At 39.5% G+C, this 23618-nt stretch overlaps 1 protein-coding gene across 9 annotated transcripts in view; it reads left to right on the top strand.

Annotated features, from left to right (window-relative positions):
* Window positions 1-23618, top strand: part of EHBP1 (EH domain binding protein 1) — a 226647-nt gene that overhangs the window by 150012 nt on the left and 53017 nt on the right. For all 9 annotated transcript variants that reach the window (XM_061461391.1, XM_061461386.1, XM_061461387.1 and 6 more), the window contains 3 exons: window positions 1224-2138; window positions 3924-4067; window positions 23316-23463. In XM_061461391.1, coding sequence (XP_061317375.1) covers window positions 1224-2138; window positions 3924-4067; window positions 23316-23463 — 1207 coding nt within the window. The remainder of the gene's footprint in view (window positions 1-1223; window positions 2139-3923; window positions 4068-23315; window positions 23464-23618) is intronic.

Raw genomic sequence — 23618 nt, forward strand, 5'->3', positions numbered from 1 at the left:
TTGAAGCTGTGCATGTTGCTGTTTCCTTGAAAAAGGCCAAGCTGTCATCCGTGTCTTAAATTTAGCATCCATTTTTGTTCAAAATAATGTAGGAACAACTGTGAACATTTTAGGCCCCTTCAGAAGAGGGTGAAAAGGAGCCGTGGAATTATTGGGGGAGGAGAAGTCCAAGTGCTTTCACTGAGTGCATCTACGCTAACAGGAGGCCTTTTTAAAGGCTTCCTTGAAACACAATATTGTCTTCCAGGGTTAATCCAGGATAGTAATAATTAATTGTAAATTGAGAAACGGCTTTAATTCTTCAAAACTAGACAAACCTGATGCACCAAGCCCACTCAGAGCTAGCAGAAAGAAGACAATGTGGCCTCACAAAGTGGGAGGCTTGCAAAGTGTTTAGCTCTGAGAAATGAAAGTGAAGTGGGAATTAAATTCACTCTCTCTTACAAATTTAGCATCAATAAATGTTTTTTAAATGCATTTGTTTGCCAGACTAATGTGATTTATGTCTTGTATCAAATAATCTGTGGTGGTGTTCTTTTTGGCTATCTGGACATAGTTTTTCATCAACACAAATCACTGCAATTACATGACCAGTAGAAGGGAGAAGGTTGATCACCAGCGATAAAGCCCAAGATGGATTAGTGTCATGTTTCTTATATCTTGGTTCCTTATCTTAAAAAGCCATCCTTAGTTGCTTTTTTTCCGGGCCAACTCTTACGCTTTTTTCATTCACTTGTTTCCTGCTACTTGAGTCAGAACCATTTAAGATATTGGTAGGTTTCTTTAGTTCAAACAGAAGGGCTTTTAAGCTGCAGTGTCATGAACCACTTTTTACTCATGAAAATGGCATAATTTTGAGTAACCAAACATTTTAGTATAGTATGGTGTTGAGGTATGTTAAAGTATTTAAAACAATGCCATTTGAGTGTCTTTACTGATGATACTTTCTCAATTTACATTGCTATGAATTTACCCTGGGAGGTAGTTAGAAGCCATTGGGAAAAACTGATGAGTTGGATGTTGGATTATGCAACAAAATATAGTAAATACTGTAATGAAGCCAAAAGAATAATAAGTAGTAGAGTTGAACCCATACTGTTCCTGTAATACTGGATATGCTTTAGGCTTCTTTATTTTGACTAAAACTTTTACTTGCATTCTTGAGATGTTACGGTATGTAAGAAACTGCTTCATTATAACCTTTATTTTGTCTGTTTTTAAAGGCATACGATGGGTTTGCCAGTTTAGGAATATCACGACTACTGGAGCCTTCTGACATGGTTCTATTAGCAATACCTGACAAACTGACTGTTATGACCTATCTCTATCAAATCAGGGCACATTTCTGTGGCCAGGAATTAAACGTGGTTCAAATAGAGGAGAACAGCAGTAAAAGCACATATAAAGTGGGTAACTATGAAACGGACACAAACAGTTCTGTCGACCAGGAAAAATTCTACGCAGAGCTGAATGACCTGAACCGGGAGCCCGAGCTGCATCCGCCAGACAGTGGTTTGGCAGACTTTGCTTCTCAGGACGACTCCGTCTTTGTAAATGACAGTGGTGTGGGTGAATCTGAGAGCGAGCATCAGACTCCCGATGACCATTTAAGCCCAAGCACGGCTTCCCCTTCTTCTCGCAGGACTCGAAGTGACACAGATGCACAGAAATCCCAGCAGAGCTCTGGAAGGACTTCTGCATCTGAAGACATTGGGAAGTGTAGCAGTACAGATACAACGCAAGCACAGCCTACATTGGGAAAGAAGAAATTGCTGATAGCTGACACTTTAGACTTGAGTGACTTGGCACATGTCAGTGATCAAAAAGAGGATGTGTCTCCCACAGTTGCTTGTGGAGATAACGACAAGAAGAGGCACCAGAGCTCAGACAGTACCATTGGTTTCTCAGAGCAAGAAAAGCTGGGACGTATAGGATCCACAGGGAGCACAAGAGCAGATCCTGGTTCGCCTGTCACAAAGCCAAGTTTATCTCCTACTTCTAAGCTTGGATACTCCTATAATAAGGATGTGGATCTTGCAAAGAAACCACATGCTTCTCCAAGGCAAACGGAATCTGATTCTGACAGTGATGCCAGAACGGCTTTAAATCATGCAGATCATACTGCAAAAACAGCCCAGGTAAGAAACTTAAATTGATGCCTATGAATCAAGATGCAGATGCTCTTCGAGTTCTTTCTCCATGTTTGCAGTTTGCACCATATCTTCAGTATATATGGTGAGGTGAGCAGTGTATTTTTATTGTTGGGCAATAAATACTTTGATTGAGAAGTAAGTGGCCCTGAAAAAGAGCCATTCCATGAAAAAAGAATGTATAGGTATTCTCCATCTCAAAGAAGATGGCTTCAGGCTTTTTGCCACTGTGTGTGGCAATACATTTCTTCTGAAGAAAAACTGGAAAAGGACTTAGCAATTCATTCATCCACATTCACAAAAAAAGTAAAGTTTTGAATACATTAAATATACCTAAGAGACATCAAAATCTTATTTGAGAAACCGCACAGCCTTGTGAGCATAGCCACGATGGTGAGGTAGAAATTCCAGAATATTAAGTTATGATGTGACCTCAAGCATATTACTTAACCACAATATAATTTTCCTTTCTATAAACATAAGAAGTGTATGCCCTCCTACCTTGCAGATTTATTCTGAGGGTGGAAGTTGAATATTATATAAATGCTGAGTATTATTAATAAAGCAATCATCACAGAAATATGTAGAAAAAAGTCCTGTTTACAAAAATACCAAAGTAAGCTCATAGTTTTACCCTGTGAAGAGCTTTCTTAAGTTTTGGCTTTGGCTTTGTGCCATTAGGTCTGATAAGAAAAGAATATAGCCAGTTGTTTGGTACTGTGGATTGCCTCAAATATTTTTATGCTTTTCTCTCAGTAAGTGCCATAAAGATTAGTTTTATAGCAGGAGAAGTCCATAGATGGGTGGTAGTGGCCAAATATTAGTTCCATAGACAGCTGATTTCTTTCCTTTAATCAGTAGAGTCCCAAAGTTTCACTTTGCCATCTTCTTTGTATACTGGATGAGAAAGAAACAGCCAGGCCTGTACAGAATATGAATAGGAGGAAACAGGATAGAATGGAGAGTGGAGCAGGAGACCTCAGATAAAACCTCAGATGTGAGCCTCCGTCTTAAGCTGTGACACTCAGTTGTTGGTTGGAGTCAACCATCTCAACTTCCATGTGGTTGTTGCAGGAGCACAGTCTGCAATGTCTGTCCCGACTCTATCTCACGTAAAGGCCTGGAGACACATTTTCCCAGAGTCTTCACAGCTGACCTTGACTAAGAAGTCAGCACTTGGGAGTATATGTGTATAGGAGCTGCTTATGTTGCCTGTGCAGAAGCCCCCCTTCTGTTGTTGCTATTCTGCAATATAAATCAGTCGTGTATGAAGAAGGGACTTTCTCATGGATGTTCATAAATGAAGTAGAAGCAGATATTTTTGCAGGTGTCTTGCCTTGTGCCCGGCCTTTTCGTGTTCAGTTCAAGTTTTAAATGAGTGATACCTATGTATGTAGCCAATGAAGCATTATATTTGCATACATATTAAAGTAAATAAGTAAACACATGGCACATTTAACATAGTTTCCATAAAGCCAATTATATTTTTTCCACAGTTGCAGTTTGAAGGCATTAAATGTTGATAGAAATTAAGTTTTAGGGGGAGGGGAGAGAACTCTTATTTACATTATAAAGGCCCATGACTTTTTTTAATTTTACATTTTGATCAACTTTACTTTTCATTTCTATAGAATGTTCTGTCACCTCGTGAAGCTATAATCCATGTGACTCCTGACCTTTATTATATAGGAAGGCTCCTGGCTATTAACTACTGTATAAACATTAAGTACCCTGAGGCTGCCTTGCTGTTAATTGTATTTCTTTATTTTTAAGCAACGTATGTTGTCAAGACAAGAAGAACTTAAAGAACGGGCAAGAGTTCTGCTTGAGCAAGCAAGAAGAGATGCAGCTTTAAAGGCAGGGAATAAGCAACTAACCAATACGATCATCCCAGCCCGCAATAAGCAGCTGAATGATGTAAGAAATATTGGCCAGTATGGCAGTTTACATAGTTAAATTTATTGTATGTGCATATGCTTTCAGGGGTGGGGGATTTCCTTGTAGAATACTTCTTTCATGCTGAATTGCTCTGATGTGTCATATACCCTTAGTTCCCTTTTAAAACCTGTTTCTCCTGCAGTTTTAGCCAACAGAAAGATGCCTTAGACTTCGGTGGAAGCAGAGGTCTGGGTGCACCTTCTTTGATTGGCACTGCAGTTTCTCATGAGACAAAAACAAAAGTTACTTGGTAAATGATAGTGAAGTAATTTATGCTATTTTTTGATTACTTCTCTCTTTTCAGTTAATGTAAATGCATTCCCTGAGCTTGTGATGTCAGCTACTTGCTGCTTCATAAGTGTTGTTGCAGGGAATGAAGCTGCTTGTGACAGTCTTGTAAAAGAGTTAATGGAACAATTCCTTTTTATCACCAAAGTTGATTATGCTGGTGAGATGGGAAAGCGAAGCTGGGGAATGAGCTCCAGTGTTGAAGCAGCTATGGTTGCACCTCCAGTGGCCTCCGTGGTGACCTGGAAGGATGCATACTCTCTGGAGATGAAAGCTAATTAATTTTTATGCAAACCTTTGCAGTGTGGGTTTTGGGATTCTAACTATTGCACATTAGAGACTGTACTGGCAACTGAGAATGTAAATGTAACTGAAAAATAATGATTCAGAGAAAGGCTTGAATCTTTACTGATTCAGAGCCTGGTACTGAGGGGCAGATTCTGCTATTGACATTAATGGGATCATACATTCCAAAAATGAAGACAGTGATTTACATGTCTCTTTTGGTTCTCTGAACTGTCTTGGATCCATGGTGTACTTTTTTTCTCCCTTTGCAGTCCCTTTTCCCAAACTGTCACTTCTGTTTTCTTTAAAATATATTCATATATACAGGGAAGTCCTGTTTGTATAATGGTAACATAATGATATATAAGTATTTTTTTATTACTTTGTATTTTTATTTGTATTTTTTTTATTACTTGGTATTATTTTATTACTTTGTATTTAAGCTTTTCCTACTAAAATATACTTTAGTATGAATTTCACTTTGGAATTTTTTTTATTAGTTTTTCATAAGGCAAACAGCATTAGAACAGGGATAGTAGAGGCAACTGCTCAGGCAGAAACAACTGTAATTAGAGTTGCCTAACAATTTTTATTATAAGCTCCTATTTTCAGAGTTTTACAACTTTGCTAGTATTTCATTGTTAGAACTGAAATTCTCCCCATCAGCTCTCTGCCTCAGGGTAATATTATTTTACTTTTTACTTCAGAAAAACCCTGTTCAGCTGCTTCTCTGTATTAGGTTGGATAAAACATCGGTTTTTATGTTAAAAAAATGTCTTGTAGGAAGAAGGTTTCATCCCCTTGATAAATCTTTCAAGGCAATCAAAGGTGTGTTAATAGCACAGGCAGCCTTCAAGTTCAAGAAAGTTGGTGTCAGTAAACATTGTCTGTATGGACACAGCACAGCAAAAGCATCATTTACTGTTCCTTCACTAAGGGTCAGGCCCATTCTGATGCAGATTGTAGTATTTGATGAGAAAATGAACATGGGTAAGCAGTGTGCGCTCACAGCCCAGAAAGCCAACCGTATCCTGGGCTGCATCAAAAGGAGCATGACCAGTAGGTCGAAGGAGGTGATCCTGCCCCTCTACTCTGCTCTTGTGAGACCTCACCTGGAGTATTGTGTGCAGTTCTGGTGTCCTCAACATAAAAAGGACATGGAACTGTTGGAACAAGTCCAGAGGGCCACAAGGATGATCAGGGGACTGGAGCACCTCCTGTATGAAGACAGGCTGAGGAAGTTGGGGCTGTTCAGCCTGGAGAAGAGAAGGCTGCATGGAGACCTCATAGCAGCCTTCCAGTATCTGAAGGGGGCCTATAAGGATGCTGGGGAGGGACTCTTCATTAGGGACTGTAGTGACAGGACAAGGGGTAACAGGTTAAAACTTAAACAGGGAAAGTTTAGGTTGGATATAAGAAGGAAATTCTTTCCTGTTAGGGTGGTGAGGCACTGGAATGGGTTGCCCAGGGAGGTTGTGAATGCTCCATCCCTGGCAGTGTTCAAGGCCAGGTTGGACGAGGCCTTGGGTGATACGATTTAGTGTAAGGTGTCCCTGCCCATGGCAGGGAGGTTGGAACTAGATGATCTTCAGGTCCTTTCCAGCCCAAATTATTCTATGATTCTATTAGAAAGCAAAACTTTCTCTTCTGGACTCCAACTCCTGCTGATGAAATCCAAACAGGAGGAAAAGGAGCTGGCATGCAGATGAGAGATGCTCTGGGTAGATGACAAAGAAGTAAACGGCAACATGAAGTTAGACAAAGACAAAGACTTTGTCTAGGCCATAAAAACTGCATGAAAGATAGGAGATGGAGACCAAGTTTTCAGGGTGAGAGTCAGGATTACATAGTTCAGGCACTCAAATTACCCATGGGACCTTATTTCATTTATTGCAAAAGATGAAAAATGAATTAGAAGGCTGCAAGAAAGGGAAGAGCCATCTTTTAGGGGTGCTCTGCAGAGACAAAGTTTCTTGCTGCCTCCATCAGAAGCTATTTGCAATGTTGGGAAGCTACCTTCAGCCCAGCATACTCAAGGTGGCAGATTCTTTTATTTATGATTTCCAATCCAAGGTTCTTGGGGACTGATTTCTGGAAGTTTTGAATGCACCCAGCTGTAGCCAAGTCAAAGAGAACTGCGCTGTGAACAAATGGTTCTGGCTCCAGAGAAATCCTTGGTGCTGTGAGCAAACAGGTAGTGGGCACTCTTCAGTTGAGCTGACTGTAACATAAGGAAAACAAAAGCTCCTCAGCTCAGAAGGGTGCTGTATAGATGTAATTTGGAAACTCTTAGATATGGCAGTGAAGAGTGCCACAGAAATGCTCTGGAAGAAATTAATAATGCTGTGTTCAGAGAAAAGTTTACAAGGTTTAGTAGTTCAAACAAGGTGTAGGGCAAGCATTGAATCATGAAGGTGAAGTGAGATATTGAACAACTCATTCACTGAACATTGTCAGTCATGGCTACTGAAAACAATAAGTATCCGGTAGGGAAAAAAAAAGTTTGGGTTGTGCAATTAAAGACTATACCAAATGAGAACCAACGCAAGGTTGTACAGCTAGCATAATTCTGACATTTCTAACTTTCGAGTGCTTGGCTTGCCAAGCTCAATGTTCTCCTAGTGCATTTTAGTGGGAAACATGCATTGTGAAAGGAGGCATCTGTTGTAGAAACTGGTATAGTATTCACATTTCTTATATGTTATGTCGATATGTGTTAATATATATTACATAAAATTGTATGTAACATGTATATGTTATACACCTATCCATAGGTGTGTATGTTCTGAATGAGAATGTCTGTATGCATCAATATATATAGATATAAGATAAAATACATTAATTTCTGATTTTTCTTTAACATATTTTATCTTCACAGAGATGAGACGTTTCCATTTGATGTAGTTGTGACAGTTTACTACCGGTCATTGCTTATTTGACTGTCAGAAAATAGCACAGACTTATTTCTATTCAGCATTTTCTGGTCATTAAGGTTAATAATAAGAACTTCCACTCAAAACAGTGTTGTATGTGTCAGTGTGTAGTAATGTGTAGTAGTGCGTTATCCAAATGAGAGTTGTGATAAGGAGAATCAGCATTTGGTGGTGGGAATAAAATAGTTTAAAATAGGAAGACCTCATTTTAAGTAAGAGAACTTTAAAGAGATAGTCTAGGGCCAGTACTTTCGGAAGTAACTCAAAGTTTGCAATTGCACCTTTTTTGATACCTTCAGGAAAAGAGCTTTAAGCAGCCCATTCTTTCAGTGTGCTCTGAAAATTAGGCACTCCAGGTAAGCAAAGGCTGCAGAGTCATTAGTTACTTTAGACAACCTTGTCTCATAGGCCTTGCTGTTAGCACTTGACATTTGTCATATGAGAACTATGAATCGCTGTTTTCTTAGTAAACAAGTGAGAACAATGTACAGTGCATGCGGTTGTATTGTTGCCTGAGGTCAACAAAAGGGAGGAAATTTCCAAGTCTGTTCCTTGGTCATAAATACAGGTTACTTGGTATGTGCTCACCTGATTTGTTCTGGTAAAAATCTTTTTTGAAGAAGTGTTCCTGTGTCTCCTTTAAGCATAGAGCAAATACCTTAGACCATCTGCAGGCTAAGCTTCGCCTTCCCTCTGGTTGATCAATATTGTGTTGGTTTGAAGGTTTTTTTTCAATACTCTGGGCTTGCTTTCCTTGTTTTTTTAATCTCTTGTGTCTTGAAAGGCCAGCTGGTGGTCAGTAATGACTTACTGGCTGTTTTCCCATGATGTGTCCATTATCGTGGCTGTTTGCCTCTTTTTCTTGAGTCTTTCCTACTGCTTGAGTCTTCTTTTGTGCTTCCATCTTCTTATGTTTGTGCTCTGTGGCTAGGCCTATATCAGTATTCTCACTTGATTTACCTTTATATATATATATATTTAAACTCAGGAATTGATGAAGTTGTGGGAACAGAAGATTAAGGCACTGAATTTGCTCATATACCTGTTGACTCAATCCCTTTTTCCTCTGGATTGCATATTTCTCATTGCATCCCAAGCTGTATCTTCTTCCCCTTCTTTCATTTGTGTCTTACTGTTCTTTTTTCTCTCTCACACTGTATTTCAGCTATCTGCCCTGGCCATTTCAGCTCCCTTTCTTCTACTTTTGAACTTTTCTTTCTTAATACCCATTCTCTTTACTCTTCCTTCCCTTGGACATCTTCCCTCTGTGCCTTTCTGCCCCATCATCTTCCGTTCTTGTTCAGCCCACCTAATTTAGTCCCATCATCTTCTGCTTGCTTCCTCTATTTGTATCATGTTAGTCCCTTTTCTCCCACTTCTCCCTTGTTTGCAGTGTGGTAGTTTTTTCACTGTTAGGTCTGTTCATTTGGTGCTTCTCAGAAGCCTTCAATCTGCAAGCTGTATGCATGCCAGCCTGTATGGAGGTATGTAAGCCTGTAGGCAGGTATTTAAAGTCTAAGAGGACACTACATGGATCAGAAACTCCTTGAAAACATGCTTATGGTTTGGGAGGATCACAGACATGTCCTTAAAATTGATGCAGCCTTTTAGAGACTGGAAGAATTAGCTTAAGAGCTCTGTGAACAGAGTTACTGATCCTCTCATGGATCCCTTTCTCTATGGTAGATTTATAAACACCTCAGCCTTTCTGCTTGCTTTCTTGATGTAGGTGTGCATGTAGTGACTCTTTTACGAGGTGCTTCTGTCATTTCCAACCTGGTATAGCAGCTGTAATCACTTAGCTTTTAACCAGGAGAGCCTTTTTATTAGCTTACTCATTTTTATTTAGCTCACCTTTTCTCATGATGAATATCACACGGCTAGAAGGGGCATATCTGCTCCCAGCAGATGCTGTAAAATATCAGCCTTCAGTGATGGTTGTTAGCAGCGGCAGCTTGGCTGGAATGTGATGTGGGAAAGGCAAGGAGACTGGAGCTGGTCTGCGAAACCGAACTGGCAAAGTGGCAGGCTAGAGGAGACCGCAGTGAGTTAGAAATATTCAGGAGTCACAGGGCTAAAAGGTCTTTCCAGCAGGGAACCCTCGCTTCCATGGGCGGTGGAACACATAATTCTTGAATCTCAGCAGAACTCCACTGTCAGCAAATATCCGTGAAGGCCAGTGGCAAAATGTTCATTTGTCTTACTCTCCTTTAATGACTGGTCCACATAAAGAATGGAAATTTACTGCAGCTGTCGTTTACTCTGTAAACTAAAATGGCAATGGTTGTGGAGTCTGCATGATTACAGAGAATGGAATTAGGAGTTAAGAAATGCACAGGCAACTTTAATTAACCTCCTTTGTGTATATGCATTATGATGCAGTCTTTAATTATGTGATCACATACTATTTTCCCCAAAGCAATTGTGTCTCATTTAGCTCCAAGAATTGAGGTGATGTAGAAGGCTGTTTGTCCATAGGACCTCCGTCCTTTTGGTTGCAGACATTGGAAGGTGTACAGCAAACGAAGCAGGGATTCCAAGGAGCAAAAGGATGAGGTTACAGTTAAGAACTGAACAAATTAAATGTAGTGCTGCCTTTGCCTCAGAGTTCCTGATCAGTGCTGCTAAATCTTTTGAACCAAAGTTCATCTAAGTAGTCACTAATTGTGTATCCTTCCTTTCTGGATTGCCCTTTGAGGCAAAGGTTTGATTTGCAGGTATATTGAGCACCCAGGTTTGTCCGGGAAATCAGTCGTAGCTGTGCTTAAGACCTATAAAGGGCTGCATAAAGCTTAGTATACTGAAGAAAACCCAGGTAACAGGCTTCTCAGAGCGAGCACCTCATGTTAGATCCTTTTAGCTGGATCTCTCTGTCACAGTTCTCTTCCGAAGAACAGGGTAATAATGCTACCACAGGGTGTTGTGAGAGAGGAATGTGATTAATGCTTTTGAGGCACTTAAATACTGTAGTGATGAGCACTGTAGAAAAGCCCTTGAAGAAATTAATAATTCTGTCTACAGAGAAAGGTTTGAATATTGTGGAGTACAGAATTGTGCTACATATTGATGGGCCTACATAATGAAAAGTGAAAATAAGCTGAAATATTGAACACCACTCGGTAGAGCTCAGATCTGGGCTGAAAATCAGGGGACAGTAGAAGTAAAAGGTGGTGCCACAGCAAGGCTCTATTCTAAAGGATACAGAGCAGGATGGAAATGAAGATTGTGCCCACCAGTTTTATTTGTGGCATCTCCTAAATCGTGTGTCAAATTCTAGTAACCTGGTTTTCCAAGGTAGACAGATTAGCAGGGAACACCGTATAGCATAGAATTCATGAAAAATAGTGCTTCTGTGGCAACGAATGCGGTTTTATTTCCTAACACAAACCACAGTTCGTTCCTGAACTTATTTGGGTTTTGCATGAGCTGAGGATTCCTCATTGCTGAATGTAGGTGCGGGACTGGGCCTTTCATTTGGATTTGGCTGAAAAATTTTTGCTTATGTAGGATCAAGCATAGGTTCTGGGATGCAGGGGTTCAGTAGCATGATACCCAGAGGGAAGCATGCTCTCTCTGTTGCCTTTTGTGAAACAGCAAAATAGTAATTTTTTCTTCACAGCAGTATTCAAGGATGATGGCACTGAAAATTGTGAGGGACTCCATTCGGACAATAAGTATTTAAAAATGGATTAATATAAACTGAGGGGAGGGGAGTTGAGGGGTTGACGGTGCAGAGAGCATTCCTGACACTGCTTTTGGGCTTAAATGCAACTGTTGCTAGCCTGCTTTCTGTACAGAGAAAGATTTGGGCTTACTTGTCTTTGCTACCTTTATTTTATATTTATTCAAGTGGAATGACAGCTACAGCTGCCTAAATACATGTATTAAAAAAGTACATTTGAAAGAGCAGCAGGGACTACATTCAGCTTTTGTAGTGGAATTTGCAGATACGAAATACTTCACTGAGAAGCTGTTACCTCCAAACACGCAAACACTGTATACAGAGGGCAGCAGGAATGGGCTATGCTGTGAGATTGTTTCTTTCTGCTCAGAATATTGCTTTTTATTACTCCCTTGCTCAAAGGACTTGTTGCAGCTGTATCTAATTTATATTTAATGAGCTCTTTCTACTTCAGGTGTCAATCTGTTGTGCCCATTACTTCTCGTTTTCATAAATATTTGAGTGCAAAATAGTAACTTTTTTTGCATGCACAGTGGGCCAGTGGAAATGGAAGCCCTTTTAGAAAGGCTTCATAAAGTGACAAAATCTGAAAGGAGCTGAGTCTCTATGCTCTTACTTTAATTTTGATTGCATGCATAGGTATGAGATATGCCAGCTGCAATAAAATAAAAATAAAGCATTATTTTAAATGCTCAGAAATAAGCTCTAATAAATGGTCCCATTTATTGATAATGTAATTTGGTAAGCAAAATCCGCTGCCCCTCTGAGCCAACAAGCTCCAAACTGTCCCACTCTAATATGTGACCAAAAAGTAACTCTAGCCAACACAAACAGAAGTGGTATGGAAAGCAAATTCACAGTGGACAATGAGAATAGGATATTTTAATTTGATTGAAAGATGCCTTAAACTCAAGTTAGCATTGCAAGTATCCTTTCCTCCAAATATTTTAACAGGTTCTTGAAAACTGTATGAGAGAACTTTATTCAGGGTTTTTTTTCCTATGTGAAACCAAAATGCCCACTTCTGTTGCATTAGAAAAGGCATCTGGTTCATCAGTGGATTTTTTTGTAGCCTCCTCAATTGGAAAATAACTGTGATTGAGGTGGTAATGTTAATTCATTTGAGGAAACACCCCCAAGTTATTCCTGTATTGGTTTTTCTTTAAGAAAAAAAAAAAAAAGAGAGAAAAATCTAATCTTTATTAATTAAATAACTAACATGAATTTGTTGAAGTGTAGGACTTTGCAGGTGGCAACCTTGGTCTTTTAATATTAATTGGAAAATATTGATTGAAAAAAAGACTAGTCTGTCATGCTGATAATTGCAGCCAGATTTAGATATGATCACTAGATCTACCTGAGATTACAAAGAAGCAGTTACCATCTAATTGGTAAAAAGATTGAACATTATTTTGGTAATCCCTGATCTTTGGTAACTTATTCCCTGTTGTTCATTTATATGTCTTGTCTGTATGCCTCTATAAAGTGGTTAAATATGGTTTAAGCTGATAAGACTGTGCTGTATAGTATTTACATTTCATGAGCATTCCAACTTTTATAGCTGTTTTAACAATGTACTTTTCCTTAAATGAAGGTTAGACCTGCTGACTGAACACTTCAAAACCGCAACTGAGCTGATATTTAGTTCTTTATACCGACAAGCTAAGGTTGAGATAGCCTGATCTCATTTCCTTGATGGCAAGAACAAACAAGTTGTTTTATTTAACATTGCTCAATACATGGAAAATAAAAATATTCTGTAACTTTCCAAGAAGGTTCTCTATCTTTTGACTTCATATTTGATCTGTTTAAGCACTTCCTTACTATGAAGTTGTGATGTTTCACTGTACAAAAAATACTTCTATAGACAGCTCCCTGACATGGCTGGGAAAACAAATCAATTAGTGCAAGTAAACTCATTTCTAAGAAGAATTAGTATGCACTGTCAGTTTTATACCAGGATGGATTTCATTAATAAAGTGTAACCTTTGATAATGCAAGACAAATGTTGCACAGTTTGAGTTTGAGATTCACAGCTGAATTTTATTGCTGTTATTTCAAGAAGTTGTCTCTATTTACACCACTTAAGCATCTGGCCTAAGTATGTAAATATGCAGTTATTTATCATGTGGATGTAAATTCTAAGTGCTGTGTGGTCTGCAGCTGTACCATTAATGTGCATGCTCACAGAAGATAGGCTGCCAATTTATTAACTGAATTATAAGATTGTCTGAAAAACATTAGTTCAAAAACTTTAACATCTTCTATCCATTTGTGAATATTAGCAAACAAAAAGGTCTCAGTGTTTCAGAGCTATCCCTTTGTGCATGAAGCGAGACACGGGTTTCTTAGCATCTGGAATGCTTTTTTTTTCTATCGCTGCTAATAACTGGACATTTTCTGTGTGGATGTTCAGTACATGCTGTTGTGAATCCCAGGATGATATCGCCATTACTTAGAGCTGTATTTTGCATTGCCTATTCTGTTATTGCTCAGCATGCACAAGGGTAGAGTTAAAATCTTTATTCATTTCATTTAAAAATGTTTCTTTTGTTCTCCTTATCATGTTCTGGCTTTCCCAAGGATATATGCCTTGAACGAAAAGTCACATGTGCATTACTAATTGTGTGCCATTGTATTTACAGTTCCTAGTGGTGGCACTGTGAAGCTACTAATTCTTTTGCTTCACTTGATGTAAAATAATCTGAGTGTCTTTGATAGCAGTGAAACAGTATTAATTGTTTTGTACATTTCTTGGTCACTCTTCTTAGGTGGTCTTCATAATCTATTAGAACTTTCAGCCAGATTTTTGTAATGTCATGCCTCCAGCAGTGATTAAATTGGTAATTAATGAACAGTCCTTGGCAACATAAACCACATCCCGTTAATTTTCCCTTTTGAGTTTTTAGAAGTTGTCGTCTCTGTCAGAAAGCATTGCGCCACCTTGCTACGGCCCCTTGGCATGAAACCACAACGGCTTGATTTTTTGCAGCCATTAGTAGATCAGAGCAGTAATTTCACAGTATTTTGGTCAGGGTAATTATAGTACCAAGTACCGAGTAGAGTTGGGAATTCACACAAGAAGTCCAGAAATACCAGGTGAGCTTCCTTGTGTTCACTGGGACGTTATGATTAGTTTAATTGGGCTTTGTTTGATTTCAGCCGCAGAGACTCTTTGTGCCACGGCACTGCAACCACTTTCCACTTTAGTGTTTTTGACCTGCATTGACATGAACTGGTGCAAAAATGAGCTCTTTGAAGTGGGACTCTTTGGAGAGGGCAACTAAAAAAGGGGGAAAGTGATGTGTGTAAATAGTTTACTGTAGCGAAGCTTGAAACCGGACTGAATACTCCACATTTTGGGGGTGATGTGGTTCAAATTCTTTTATATTTTAGGCCGGAATAGATAATATTTCTGCTACATTTGTGCAAATGTTTAGTAAATTACTACAGTTAAGAGTACAATCTTTTTTTAATCGCTGGCTTTTATATAGCACCTGCTGTTCTACCTTCCTTTGAAGATACAGTCATTTCTCCCACCAGAAATACTGCGAATAGTCTCTTTAGTCCTGCAAACAAATCTGGGCAAATGCATTAATGAGAATGCAGCTGCTCTTAGTAGTTCACATGTCACGAAATAGTAGGTAAAGGCATTCATACTTGAGTGACTGACTATAGGTGTAGTGGCCTTCAGCAGTACATTGTGCACATTAAAGTTTAAATAGTCACTTGCCTGTTGGCTTCTGAATGAAAGGACTGTCACTGGTCACTTCTCCTGAAGCCTTAATGAAACCAAATAGTTTGCTACGAGTTTGGGCCTAACCATTGGGGTGTTTCATGCAGTCTTGTCAGTTGATGTTCATGAATTGACTTGAACGGAGATCAAAGTGTTTCTCAAAATGGAGAAGCGGGGAGAGAGACAGCTCCTTCAATTGCACCACAAGAGCTAATCAAGCCATCAGTTCTTTATGCACTCTGCGTGCCTTTAGAATTTAATACCCAATGGTTTGTCAGGACAAATTGAAATTCGGGGGCTGGGGGGGGGGGGGGGGGAGGGTGTCCCTCCTCAGTTCGCCGCAAACAAATACATGGTTCACTCTTCTGGAGGCTTACTTTGCTAGATTTTATATTTTAATGGACAACTGCAATGTTTATCAAATATTTGGGGGTTTAAAGAAAAAAAAAGTGAAGGTAAAGGATTCAGTGGCGTTATTTGCCTTCACGCTGATTGAAGAGGTTTAAAGTGAAAGAGAAACTAAATTCAGCGTGATTTTTTGTTGTTGTTGTTGCTTCTTTGAGTGCTAATGAACTTTTTTGCTGAAACATTTTAAATTGGATTCAGAAGATAGTTTTTTGAGTGTCAGTTAAAACAAAGTCATGTGAAAATGCCTCTCTCTCTTCCTCCCTCCCTCGCTCTCCTTTTAATTGATATGATTTAGGCAGAGGAAAGTGGTAAGGGGGATTTTTCTATTGCAGAAGCAATTTTTAAGGGATTTAGTCTTATTTAGCCTGAAGGTCTTCACACTAATGAGAGCACTTAAGTTACGTCCAGGCATTGATTAGACAGCTCATCTATCAACTGGAGCATGAGAATTTGTATTTTGGGTACCTTTTATACATTAGAAATGTATATGCTTTTTAAAATTACTTTAGACTTTATTTTCCACAAATTTTTAATTACCCTCTCTCACATCCAAGGAGGCTGTAATGCAGCTGATAGAGCGCACACGGTAACAGGGAAGTGCTCTACATTATATGAGAAATAATATCGAAACTGTATCTGTAGAAATTGGCGTGCTGAATGCAAATTGCTACCCAGATACATTCCTTAAACCGCCATGAGCCCCCTTACAGTCTAAATATATTTATTCAGGGAATGTGGAATTATGTATATAAAAAAATGCTCAACCGCCACCCCCCACAAAAAAACCCTGTGATCGCTCTCTCTATCTGTAGTTGTTCTTTTTTTGCTGTGTTTAGAACACAATAGTGTCTTAATTATTTTCTGAATCATTCTGAAAAGTACAGCTTTTGTAACTTTTGGACATTTCAGGTTTAAAAAAAGGAAATTAAAACGTTGCCACCAGCTTGCACTATGAGCAGCCTGTAATAACAGTTAAAAAAGCTTTCTGAACTATTTGACAAGATTTCTTAGTGCTGAGGCCATATGCTGTAGCCTTTAAGCTATTTCTTCCTATCAGTTTCATTATCACCTGCCTCTGAGTCTCCAATATCATCAGTAAGCACATGCAGAATCATAATTATGCCATGTACAAGTTCTTTGATAACATGTACAGTTTTCTTCTTAATTCTTTATCAAATGCATTGATCGTGGCATGTGTGCATTGATCCAGGTCCACCATCTGGCTGTGTGTGATAAGCACAGTGGCATCTTTGCATTTCCACTGTCATTCATTGCGCTACAATTTGGCTGCAGGGGAGTAGTGGCTGGGATTAGCCCTGTTCTGCTACTTACTTGCATTTTAAGTTGACACCTCTACAGCGGCTCAGACCACATTACAAACTGAAACACATACGCACGACTTAGTGATGTGACACTCCTCAATAAGCTTACTCCACTAGCTACTCAACAATCTGTAATTGGATTTGTAGGAATAACAGCAAAAGATTTCCTAAGAATTGCTGGGGACAGAAGGTGAAGTTTTCTCATTATTGGCAAAAGGCTAGGTATAGATCCTGGGCGATTGGTATTTTCCATTAAAAAAAGCTGCCAGCAGTTTGCAGGACATTTTCAAAAAAACCCAGCAAAATAGGACCCAGGAAGGCAGAGGGTTTTGCACTTGCTCTTTCCATTCTCATCACACACAAGCAGACCGGGATCCTGCCACCCTCCCCCAGAAATTAAGAGAAGGGGACACATACACACACACCAACTTTCAGAGGCACCCTGCAGCCCGCTCTGCTTTGTTCAGCTGGGAGTGAACCGGGAGCATTCCTCAGGAGGGCACGTCCTGCTCCCTTGGCGAACGGTTGCCCGCCTGAGAAGGAAGCTTCCCAGGATGGCAGTCTGAAAGATGCGGCTCTCCAGCTTACGCATCCAAGGCACTTGCCAAAAGTCTTTGTTTCATAACGCCATGGGTTTTTTTTAAATCATAAAGTCAAGTTTACACAAGAGAAAATCCCTTAAGTGGAGCTCGACGAATGTTGACTCCAGCAATGAGTAAGCAGCTTCTTTAACTTCTGTCTGCACGTTGGCTGTGGAAAGGCACAGAAAATGCCATCTTCAGACTGTTGATCTCAGGTCGGACGTTATGCCCTGTCTGGATGATGGCACTATTTCAGAATATATCTCAGCCTGCATGCTTGAGACCCTGTTTGTGGGTAATACCAATAGCATTGACAATCACGGTGACAGGCATAACAAGCTCCTGGATCCTGATGCCTTAGGTGATTATTGACCTTAATTATACTTCCCAGATGAGGGAGAGCACAAACTTGCCTAAGCAGAGAAAATTCCAGGGAATAAGTTAACATAAGGTTCTGTTGCTGCTTTTGCTTTAGATCAACTTTCCCAGTGATCTTCCTTGGGAGCCCCGTCGGTAGGCAAAGCTGTCCTCGCATTGTTCGCTGGGAGAGCGCCTTGCTCTTAGTATCAGTGCAGGCGAGCGAGAAGAGGAGCAAAACAGGAAGTGTGTTTGGAATTAGATATTTCAGCCTGAACTTAAAACTTGCCGTAGAGCCAAGTGCAGTGTGAAATAGAAATGCTCGCCTTGATCGTCACGTAGATGTGCAGCTCCTAAAGGGTTAAACGGGTTAAATCTTACTTATCTGAATAGAACTGCAGGGCTGTTTTGCCGAATGCTCTAGCACAAATACCTATGGTTCACTTTGACGTTACAATTTTTTTGTTGGTTTCTTTACTTTAAATACTTGAACTGTTAGACCTTTTACTTTTTTCTCTGAGAAAGATGTATTTGTACCAGATTAGAAAAGCTAAACTGTTTCTTTACATTGAATAATCAGCCTGTCATGACAAATCTATCTCCTTCTGCATGAGTAGGTGCCAGTTTGACTAGCTTCTTTTAGGCTCACACTGGGTTTTAAGCTGGATCCATGTGCATGACTGGCAGTGCATTTGTTGGGCCAGATCTAAGGAGCCAGAGAGCGTTCAGCTCCTTTTTGCCTACAAAAGAGCAGCCAGACAACCAGCAAGAGGCCTTGGATGTAGCACAAGGTGATACTTACTTAGTCAGCCATTCTTTTTTTCAAATACATATTTTTTTTCCATTCAGTATCCTTAGAGCTTCTCAATTTCACAATGACACAAGGAATTAAATTATCAATGGGTTGCTTTTCTACAGCCAGCATTCCTCACACCAGAAATACTGTACCAAATGAACTGTATAGATTTTCCAGAACAACATAGATTATATTTCTTTTAAAAGAGAAATAAAAAATTGCTGGCTAATATTTCTTTAAAAATTCCTCCTAGGTTTAAGGAGATTTTTTCCATTTTACAGCCACAAAATCCCATTGTGAATTTGGGGAGGTTTTTTTCTTAATGGGGGGCATCTTTGTTAAGACATTCTTTGTGATTCTTGCAGTTTTAGACTCTGGGCTACTTGTGTTTTCGTTCTGTCTTATTAGTCCATCAGTGCCATAGATCATAAGCCAATACCTGCTTCTTTATGAAAAGTGATTTGATATTTTGTGATACACAGTCATAAAAAAATGTTTTCAAGCTATGTACAGTTTATTGGCAGTAATGCAGCTGATGTAGACTCCGTGCAGAAGGCAGAAAATATCTATGATGTTTATGTCTGTCCTTGCTGACCACTTCCTACAATCTGACTAGCCACAGAAATCCAAAGTCAATGCACTTTTGTTTATGTTGAATGTTCCCTGCTTAGCAATTCATATTTTGCTCACTACCTGTGTATTTTGAGCTGTTCTGAAACTGTAGTAGAGACCAAACATGAATGTGGTCCCCAGGGTGATCAAAGATTTAATCTGACCAGATGGGACAAACTTGAGAAAGATTTTGACTTTCCACTCTGTTTTGCAACAAGAAAGGCTGATTTTTTTTCTCTCGTCCTTTCTTTGTTAGAAAAGGCAGAGATCAGGCCATCCCCAGAGAAATGAGCAGGTGTGGCCATTTACAAGCATGTCTGGTTATATTATAAACCAACATAAGAAAAGTTTGAAATGGTTTGAAAAGATCTGCTAAACAGTTCTAATGTTTCATCCCAAATCCTATTTACTCAAACAAGAGCCGATCAAGGTCACAGTAAAACCCAGCCTGCCAAAACCTTTAAAACTCGTGTAATTTTATTTTTTCTTTATTTTTGATTCTGTCTTCTCTACTAACTGAATAGGTACATTTTGGTAATCCTTGCCTCTGGACAAGCACAGAAGTCTTTTTCTTTCTGAATGGCTAATAACAGAGCCGTTCTTCCTGTCTCATGATGAAAGAGGTGGCAGTCAAGTTCTTTCTCTTAGATGTACTGTGCACTCAGGGCAGACCACGGACAATTTTGAAACCTACAGCCACAGGAATAGCTCCCCCTCATAGGTACAATTCTGGTTTAATTTTGTTGCTGTGGAGTATCACTAATTTAGCACTTTTCTTTACCCTGTCCATAGACTGGGAGGAAAGGATTCCTTTTTAAACATGAAATAAATGCAGCTCACAGGATAACATTTTTTATAGAGAGAGGATAACACATTGTCAGACTTCTGGTGTATACTCAGTTTGGATCCTCCCAAAATTCTGCAAAAAGGATGACTGAAAATCCCTGGCAGAGGGTTGGGGTTGAGGTTTTATTTGAAAACACAAAGATTGCAGGATTTTTAGTGATTTAAGGACATGGGTTTTAAACTCCACCGCTCTCAGTCTTTTACTGAGTTGATCAGCTCCCGGCTTCTGCTGCTGCTGAACAATATTGCTGGCCGCGTAATGATCTCGGAAACTGCCCCTCCAGTGTTCCCCATTCGAATCCACCTTCTCAAATCCACGACATCATTTTTGGCCAAAGTAATGTCAGTCATTGCCGTCTGCGGCGAGTACAAAAAAGACCCCCTAATGGCAGCCATTTTTATTTGTTTCTTAAGATCCAAAGGCTGCTGAAAGAACAATTGGATAAAGTTGAGGATTGGAGAAGCTTGATTTTCTTGTTCCAGTGAAATGAAACTCCCGTCCTTTTTTTTCTTCCCCTTCCCCTTAAAAGCCGGAGTCTGCTAGGGGGTTGTAGCTGTGTCAAAGCCGTTGGGATGCCACTGCTGATCACTTTAATTACTAGGACTAAGGAGGATAAAATTAAAAGTAGCACCATTGAAGCAGTGGAAGAAAGCTTGCCGAGATGTCGGTGAACTGTGAAATATAAAAATTGCATACCAATACATTTTTATAGGAGGGAAACAAGGAATTACATTACTTATTCGTGAAGAGTTTGTCCTTAAATGGTGAAGTTTTCCTCGCTGTGCATCCGCATGGCAGATCTTTAGACCATTACAAAGCAATTGGGGGAAAATAACAGAGCAAACTTTAATGTCTCTTTGGCATGTCAGGTTCATGTCAGAGAGTGAAAGACTTTACTGAGTATTCTCTTCAGCTGTACAGGAAGAAGATCGCTGTGTGTGTGTTTGCATGGTCCTTTCTTGGTGCAGAGCTTCTCTTCATGTCTCCTCTCTTTCTTTTTTTTAATATCTGTATTCCTGCCTCCATGCTTATCCCAAGCACTTCCATTCCAAGATCTAGGGGATTGATTTGCTGCTTAATAATTGTTCTGTACCTCAGAACCTAATCTACCTACTTCTAACCCTCTCGGTTTCATTTCTCCTTCCACCAGTGTTTCTTCTGGCAAGGCGGAACTCCTTGTAACTGAGGGTTCAAATACCTGAATTGAATTTAAGCAAGAACTAGGTTGTTTTTTCTCTTATCCGCTGGTGATGATTGGCTTAATCAGCACAAACACAAGCCACAGTAATCTGTGTTTGCTTGGAGATCCCCGGGATGTTAATGACTATGCTAATAATTCAGGATACAAGTTCTCTTTCAGGAGGAGGGGAGAGAAAGAGGGGGGAAGCAGCCTGCTTAGTTTAGGGCATTTTTGTCACAAACACGTAACTGGCCTTCTTTCAAACTGTATGTGCTGTAGTATATTAAATTGTTTGATGTTAAACCACATGGGAATCTTAATACACATTTCGCACATTCCGTCTTGAAAGTCGTTGAAGTCAAAACCACAAGTAGAATAGTACTACAAATAGTAGAGATTTGAGCAGTCTTATTTCATGTAAAATTCAGTGTAATTAATGTTACCAAATACCGCGGGTCGAAATAAAATCAGTTGCTGTGCCAGTTGGCTGGCTAGAAATGAAATTAAATTGATCTATTTTAGTGCATAGGAGCAGGGGGGAAGCTTTCCAGTTGTCTTTTTAATGTGTACTTTACCAAATAAGTTTCTGATAGAACTGTTGCTCTGTGCCTTCTGGGAAGTTAAAGGGTGAGAAAGCAAACAAAGCCAATGTGCCATCCTGCTGCCTTGCAGGGCCCAGGCAGAGTTGTCTTTCCAGGGAAAGGACATTAGGAGAAAAGTAAATCAAGGCAATCTGATAGGGAATCAGGGTTCTGTCACTCAGAGACAAGATACTGTGCTGTGTCCATATACTTTGTTTACTGTAGGGTTTTATGAGTTGTAACCTGCCCATGCAAGCTGTTAATGAGGCTAAATCTTGCTGCTGGAGGATTGAATTACAGCACACCTCTGGGCTAATGGTTATAAACAGAAAGTCCCATTAGGGCTGCATTCTGATTCAGTCATTTGCATTTTTTCTATTGTGGCAAGAACAATGCTGAGTAAATAGCTACAAACAAACAATTTACATGGAAATGGGTAAAATGTACCTAATTAGTATTTTGCACTTGTTTTATTAATGATTGCTTAAACTAAATAGCACTTAGCAGCAGCTCTCACCAGCATCTGCAGGTGTGAGATGCTCAGTTTTTGGGTTGGTGGGAAGGCTGCCAGGACAGCTCTCCAAAATTTGGCAGTTTGCTATATCCCACTTAGTTCAGGTCAACTGCCTGTACCTGGGTTTATCCTGGTCATTATGTCAGTAATATAAATTTACTGGCAGATTTGATTTAAAGCCAAACTCTGTTGTGCTTGTGAGTGTTTCTAATATTGAGGGCGGGGGGGGAAACAGTCCTAACTTTGAAAAAATCAAGTGTTTAAGGTGAACAATGAAGTGGTTTCCATTATGGCTTAATGTATTTTTGTAGATACATTTAAACACATCATTTTATTAATATTTTTTTTTTAGCAGGGTGGATAAATCTTTTCTAGAAAGAAATGCTGTGGACCTTTGCTCATTTATGTAACTGAAATATTGTGCTTCATAAGCTTTAGTGGGGCAGCACTGTCTGGGATGGTTCCAATATGATCTCTTTAATTACTGACCAAAACCCCACTAGTAAAATGTTTTAAAGCAATGCAAAATCTATTCTGCTTTGGCATCTATTGTTCTTTCATTAATCTTCATTAGTTTGTTAGGGTTTTCTTTTAAAAGATGTATCCATTGAAGCTGAAGGATTAGATTCCTTTCCATGTCTCAGATTTGATGTCATTTTCCTCTTTGAAGTCAGCTTGGTGATTGGAGTAACCGAGAGCAGCATCTGACTTCTCATTTCAGTTCTATGGGAGAATATTACTCAAACAAGTCATTCAATTTAGTAAAACCATTTTTATAGCTACGGTAAAACTTTTTGTAGTTACTACTTTGAAACAGAAGTGTCTGAGAGTTTTCATCAAGTTATTTTTATATCACATAATTTATAAATATAGCAAATAATTAGGTTCCCACTCCATTAATAATTTGGGGAATGCTTAAAAAAAATAACCCGATTGATGGATGTCTTTAAAAATTGTGGTGTGACACCCAACTGATATCGAGCATCCTATTTATAATGTGGGCCAAGCACCATGCTGTAAACCAGTTACTATCATGATGATCAGATTGAGAATGAAATTGCATTTCTGTCAATTACTGAGTTGGCAACTGTTCAATATATCTTAGCAGCAAGATGAAGAGCGGCGTCGGCAGCTGAGAGAGAGAGCTCGTCAGCTAATAGCAGAAGCTCGATCTGGAGTGAAGATGTCAGAACTTCCCAGCTACAGTGAAATGGCTGCAGAAAAGTTGAAAGAAAGGTCAAAGGCATCTGGAGGTGAGCTGAGGAGCCTTGTATCTTATTCCTATGGCAACCTAGAAACCAGAGACCTTTTTGGGTATCACTTCTGTTCACACTTCAAAACGTTGTTGTTCATCAGGTGCACATATCGAAAGACCTGGCTGTAGATAGGTTTCCTAAATAAACCATTG

The sequence above is a fragment of the Pezoporus flaviventris genome, unplaced genomic scaffold (genome assembly GCF_033815535.1).
Source record: "Pezoporus flaviventris isolate CSIRO_AGI_PZ_B2104156 unplaced genomic scaffold, CSIRO_AGI_Pfla_v1 ptg000031l, whole genome shotgun sequence".
Taxonomy (NCBI): domain Eukaryota; kingdom Metazoa; phylum Chordata; class Aves; order Psittaciformes; family Psittacidae; genus Pezoporus; species Pezoporus flaviventris.